Source organism: Chiloscyllium plagiosum, chromosome 2, assembly GCF_004010195.1.
Source record: "Chiloscyllium plagiosum isolate BGI_BamShark_2017 chromosome 2, ASM401019v2, whole genome shotgun sequence".
Lineage (NCBI taxonomy): Eukaryota > Metazoa > Chordata > Chondrichthyes > Orectolobiformes > Hemiscylliidae > Chiloscyllium > Chiloscyllium plagiosum.
In genome coordinates this window covers 142343630-142350254 of record NC_057711.1, presented here as the reverse complement: position 1 = coordinate 142350254, position 6625 = coordinate 142343630, and the positions used below count along the sequence as shown (strand labels likewise).

The 6625-nt window shown below is 47.4% G+C and overlaps 1 protein-coding gene across 1 annotated transcript in view; it reads left to right on the top strand.

The window, feature by feature from the left end:
* Positions 1 to 1183: 1183 nt before the first annotated feature.
* The window catches only part of dusp4 (dual specificity phosphatase 4), a 27077-nt gene continuing 21635 nt past the window's right edge, over positions 1184 to 6625 (top strand). Inside the window, exon 1 of the mRNA XM_043720126.1 lies at positions 1184 to 1605. Coding sequence (XP_043576061.1) covers positions 1245 to 1605 — 361 coding nt within the window. The 5' untranslated portion in view covers positions 1184 to 1244. The remainder of the gene's footprint in view (positions 1606 to 6625) is intronic.

Genomic DNA, 6625 nt, shown 5'->3' with positions numbered 1-6625 from the left:
TGCAGTGCATAATTCACCTCTTGGCTCCCCAAAGCCTGTCCACCATCTACAAGGAGTGTGATGGAACATGGACCACCGCCTGGATGCGTGACTTCCAACAATACTCAAGAAGCTTGACACCATCCAAGACAAAGCAGCCTGCTTGGTTGGCACCACATCCAAACAAATATCTAGGATTAGAAACTGTTAGTTTGCTCTCTCTCCATGAATGCTGCCTGACCTGCTGTGAGCTCCAGCATTTGTTGCTTTCAGGACAGATTGTAACTCCATTTATGTTACACACCTCTGAACATTTTCCAATAAATTCGCTTCTTTTTGCTTCTTGCCTTTTGAAGCTTCACCAACAAAAGCAGGCAGCGATTTAACAGCTTGTACTGGTGCTCAAGCAGATTTAATGCAGGAACTATACCATTTATTTTCTCCACTTGGAAATGCAGTGCCATTCTTTAAGCAATACTGCCAGAAACCCCTCACCTTTTCCCTTCTCTAGAACAGTTATTAATGTAACCGAGAGGCAGAGTGCGGTCCTGAGGGTCTGTATGTGGCTGAGTGTATGTATCTCTGTGTTTATATCTGACTGTGTGCAAGGTCCAGTGTGTCTGTGTGTGTGTGTGTGTGTATCTCTGTGTTTATATCTGACTGTGTGTAAGGTCCTGTGTGTGTATCTCTGTGTTTATACCTGACTGTGTGTAAGGTCCTGGGTGTGTGAATGTCTGTGTTTATATCTGACTGTGTGTAAGGTCCTGTGTGTATCTGTGTTTATATCTGACTGTGTGTAAGGTCCTGTGTGTGTGTATCTCTGTGTTTATACCTGACTGTGTGTAAGGTCCTGGGTGTGTGAATGTCTGTGTTTATATCTGACTGTGTGTAAGGTCCTGTGTGTGTATCTCTGTGTTTATATCTGTGTGTGTATCTCTGTGTTTATATCTGACTGTGTGTAAGGTCTTGGGTGTGTGTATCTCTGTGTTTATATCTGTGTGTGTGATTAGGTTAGAGTAATAGTTGACCGTTCCAGTAGATGGTGAGCGCATCACTGCCCATACATGGCTGTGGAGCGATGCTTCATTCACAGGATCCGTGTATAAAAAGGAGGGAGTGGTCTGCAGCTCTCTCATGAGATATTCACAGAAACACTGGTGTCTGAGAGAGACAGGGGGTTTGGGGGAGGGAGGGAGTGGGGGGGAAGCCTGCTGTCTTGTTGTCCTTTCCAAAACCAGGGGCTAGCAGGCAGATGCGGCTGGAGGATGGAGGTGTCGGATGTTGAGTGCGGTCAGGTGAAACGCTTGCTGAGGCAGGGCGGCCGTCATTGCCTGAGCTTGGATTGCCGCTCGTTCCTGGCTTACAGCGCGGGTCACATCAGCGGCTCGCTCAACGTGCGCTGCAACACCATCGTCAAACGCAGGGCCAAGGGCTCGGTCAGCCTGCAGCACATCATCCCGGCCGAGGAGCCCCGGGCCAAGCTCCAGGCCGGCCTCTACTCGGCTCTGCTCCTGTACGACGAGAGGAGTCCGCGGTTTGAGCTGGTCAGGCACGACAGCACCGTGAACACGGTGCTCAAAGCGCTGCTGGGATCCTCTCACCCACCTCACATCTACTTCCTCAAGGGTAAGGGGCTCTCCCCACCTCCCCCTTGTCCCCTTGCTCAGGCTGGGTCCAGCATTCACTGGGTTAGCATGGGGTGGGGGGGGGGTTACCGCTCTGAAACTGCACATTCCTCGTTAAAGCACACCAGGGCTCTAGAAGATTATTGTGATGTTTAACAACAGGATTTGTAAAATTGGGGGCGATATCGTGCGAGTTTGTGCTGATTGCTCTCTGTTCGTTTAAGAGCGTGTACTAGCGCCAGCAATGTTAACGAAAACACTTACTACTGTCTTTTATTAGTAATTGGGGTAAACATTTCCTGGTTACTCTTCAATGTTTCTGAGTAATTACGGGGACGGCTTTCGTATGCTGTTGTATTTTCTCGGTTAGATCTGGCCCATTGTGTGGGACCGTTCACATTGACACGGCGTTTTCACCGAATTCTGGTCTCTCTGTGTGAATGTTCCAGCACCACCTTTCAGCCGAGGACCAAGGCGGCGAGGGGGTTGCTCGGTAGACGGTGCCGGACCGTCACCGTACACGGGAGCCCCGGCTCCCCTCCCCGAAGTTAGTGCCACTGTCCTGCCGCTTAGAGGAAGGGGAGCGCACGGGGAAGGTGTTCGAGCCGGCCCTGAGCAGCTGTAATGTGAAGGCTGGGTGTAGCCAGGGGACTGAGCTGAACAACAGATGCACAAACAGCGGCTCTCCCAGTTGGACATTTCAGTCCCTGGCTTCCTATTCCCTTCATTTGTAAGGAATTGTCCCTCTCCCTCCATCCCCCTCTCCCTCCATCCCCCTCTTCCTTGTTTACTGCTGTCCCACTGCAGTCTCACCACCCCCCTCCACCCCTCTGTTCCCCCCCCTCCCCCCCTCACCCCCATTGGCATCTCAACATCAGGCTCGAGAATGCAACAACAAGAAACCCACAATCATTACAGAAAACACACGTCCCGTGTGTGAAATGAAACGATTATTTCGCTGTCACTTCATTCATTCGTGAAAGCCACATTGCCCGAGTGTTTCAGGTTGCAGTGTGTGTGTCCCATGCTGTGGTCCCATCTCCTCTTTGTGTTACCAGGAGTTACAGCAAATTGTAACCAAATGGTGGTTGGAAAAGAGGCGCAGTGCATTGATGTTGTTCATTAACTACTTGGTGCGAATCTACCTACTAGTGAGCGGGCTCTGTCTTCCATCGTCTTTTAGTTTGAATTTGGTTACTGCCTGGACAAATCTTCCTCACGCCTCCTGACTGAGAATGGTGTACTGTATGTGTATATGTCTTTTGTGTGCGCACTCTGTGTGTGTGTATGTTTCCTCAGTGTTTGCACGAATCAATCACTCACTGTTCACCCGGCCATATACCTGAGAAGCTCCAGCTCTGAGCCAACACGGTTACTGGAATAACCTGCCCTTTGCAGATTTTCCTCCTGAACACTGACAGATCGGCAGCTCAACGCTCCGTCAAAGAGCAGCCAAATACTAGGAAAACCAATCCTGCCAACCAGGACCTAGCTGCTCTGATTGCAATCTCCAATCCCCAATTGCTGCTCTCCACCCCCCCCCCCCCGTAACTATAGAGTTTTTGGCCGAAACGTCGATTCTCCTGCTCCTCGGATGCTGCCTGACCTGACCTGTTGTGCTTTTCCAGCGCCACTCTAATCTAAACCCCGCTAACAATACTCTATTCACCTCCGCCTTAGCCAATAATCAGAAACTGCTTCCAAAGCCTGTCCAAGAGGATTTCAGAGACTCACAAAGCTCTGACGAAAGAAAATTGCTTCATCTGCGTTTTAAATCTCTTGATCTTTAAATAGTGACTTCTTACTTGTAGATTCTCCCGTCAGAGTAAACACCCTCTCCACTATTACCCTGTCCGACCCCTCTGCACCTTATATGTAATGATTAAGTGCCCACACTCTGCCAAACTGTAAGGAACGCTGCCAACCACGCTGTTTCCTTCCTCTGTGTGCTCTCCTTAAACACATTGAAACTATCTGCTTCTGTTAGGCACGTGTTCCCCGTTCTCATTTTGCCAGAGGGCAAAGCAAATAGGAAGTAGGAGTTAATTTCACACAGGAGAGAGTGAGGGCTGCCCATGCTGGAGATCAGAGCTGAAAATGTGTTGCTGGAAAAGCGCAGCAGGTCAGGCAGCATCCAAGGAGCAGGAGAATCGACGTTTCGGGCATCAGGATCTTAGGATCTCACAGAGCATTTCAGAACCAAAGCAGTGTTCTGGAAATGAAGACACGGTTCCAAACTCTTCAATCCAGCAGCCGATTTATTCAGCCAGTCCCCACAGATAGCAGTGTGATAGTGACGAGAGCAGGAAAATTGTGTCTCCCTGATCGAATCCGCACCATTTCATTCCATAGCAGACCCCATTACAATACTAAGTGATTTTCCCGTCTGCTTTCTGCCCAAAAGCTATTTCACAGGAAACTGGTCGAGAAGGTCAACCTTCATGAGGTCTGTAACGCCACAGCGCTACTCCCTCATTATAGAGAGAGGGCTGGTGGTGATTGACCTGACGGCCACTATACCTCAGGGGAGGAGAGAGATTGAGATGGAAAATCCTTCGGGCGACTGTGTGGAGTTTGCACATTTTCCCTGTGTCTGCATGGGTTTCCTCTGGTTTCCTCCCACAGTCCAAAGATGTGCAGGTTAGGTGGATTGGCTGTGTTAAATTGCCCATAGTGTTCAGGGCTATGCAGGTTGGGTGGATTAGACGTGGGAAATGTAGGATTACAGTGATAGGGGATGGGTTGGTTGGGATGTTCTTTGTGGGGGTGTTGATGTGGACTCAAAAAAGGGCAGCACAATGGCTCAGTGGTTAACATTGCTGCCTCACTGCACCAGGGTCCCAGGTTCAATTCCCACCTCAGGGACTGTCTGTGTGGAGTTTGCACATTCTCCCCATGTCTGCATGGATTTCCTTTGGGTGCTCCGGTTTCCTCCCACAGTCCAAAGATGTGTAGATCAGGTGAATTGGCCATACTAAATTGTCCACAGTGTTTCGGGTAAAGATAGGGGAATGGCGCTGGGTGGATTACTCTCCAGAGGGTCGGTGTGGACTTGTTGGGCTGGAAAAGCGCAGCAGATCAGGCAGCATTCAAGGAGCAGGAGAATCGATGTTTCGGGCATGAGCCCTTCTTCAGGAAGTTAAATATTCAACCTCTCTAGTCACACTGGCCTACGTTCACCTTTGTATTCGGGTAAACAAATGTGTCAGGGTTTCTCTAGATCACTCAATTATTAAACAGTAGAATCACCTTTCATCTTCTGTACTGTTGTTTTTGTCCTGCCCCAGTATGGACAGAGATATTCAAGGTCCTGGACAGAAGGGCAGTTTGACAGATTTACAATATTCATTACAGCAAGCAACTTGCACTTATACTTCATAATAAAACATCTCAGTATTTTTGAAATGGGTCATCTGACAAAAAAAACAAGCATACATATTATTTATTAATATGACATTGAGTGAATGTGATTAGTGCACCCTACCTGCCACCAGAAGTTAGTCGTTGTTTCCAACTTCTAGAGATTAGTGATATTAGAAATAATCCGTAAACTAGTGAGAAAACACCTACTGGATCCTAGATTTTGATGATTCTGCAATTCCGTGATTTTTAAGGTGCATGCCATGGAAGGTGAGACTAATCTTCACATTCATAGCATCAGCAAAATTCACCCAAAAATGGTTACTGGAGGTGAAATCTGCATAGGCAGAATTCAGTGAGCTGGCCACAGGAAAGGAAACAACGATGGAAATGAATGATTCAGAAACTCCAGAGTCATTAAATCTGTCAGTTCTCCAGAAAAGGGTATCTGTCATCTCCTGAATATCATTGTATCCATGCTTCAGACAAAGTCAGTCTAATCACCTTCTCATGGCAATGTCCAAAGAGTCTCAGATGTGATCTGAACTGAACCAATATTCACCAAGAACACTGTTGCAGTCTGCATGGTCTGTAGGTCTACAGCACCGACTCTCCAACAGCACTCCCTCCCTGTGACTTCCATTACCGAGAAGAACAGGAGTTGTATTGCTGTGGAAAAGAATGATTTTCATTTATATTTTAACATTTGTGATCACTGGGATATGGGTACAGTCACAACAGTTAGGAGACATTTGGATAAGTACAGGAAAGGTTTGGAGGAAGATGGGCCAGGTAGTTGAGACGAGTTTAATTTGGGATTATGGTCAGCATATACTGGTTGGACCGAAGGGTCCATGACACGCTAAAATGCTTTACAGCTGAAGAGCCAAACACAGCCCCTGGAGTAACGTGGAAACATAGCTATCAGCTTGTTTTCAGCAAACTCTCTCAAACAGCAATGTGATAACGACTAAACAATCTGTGTTTGTGATATTGATTGTGGGATAAATGTTAGCCAGAACATTGAGGATAGCTGCTCTGCTCTTCATCAAAGTAGACTATTTTACATTCACATGAGATGGCTGATGGCACCTTGATTCAAGATCTTCTCTAAATGATGGCACCTTCAACAATTCAGCAACTGCTTGGTACTGCAGTGAAGTATCGGTCTTGATTCTTGTGTTGATGTCTTGGAATTGGACTTGAAGTCACACCCTTCAGACCTTGAAGAGTTCTGTCATCTCAAACTTTTCCACCAATTCCCATTCCAGCTGATCTTGGACAGACACTGTTATTCATTCACTACTGCTGATCAAAGTATTGCACCTTGTTTGATTCTGTACTAAATTCAGAAGTGGCCTAGCAAGCCACTTGGAGTGCAAAGATAATCTCAGTTTCTCTCCTGTACTGTAGGCTATCTTTGTAATCTCATGCTCTCCTGTCTTCATTACCCCCACCCTCCAACAACTAGTGTGAGTAGCTTACGGATTTCATCCTCAACATGACTGAGACCATCCAATCGGTTACCTTCGCTACTTTCTTCTCTTTTGCTAGTTCACCAGGGCCAAACTTCCTCTAAAGTTCTCTGTGCTCTCACCCTGAACAGGATCTGTCTGTCTGTCCATGTGTCTCTCTCTCTCTCTCTCTCTCTCTCTCTCTCT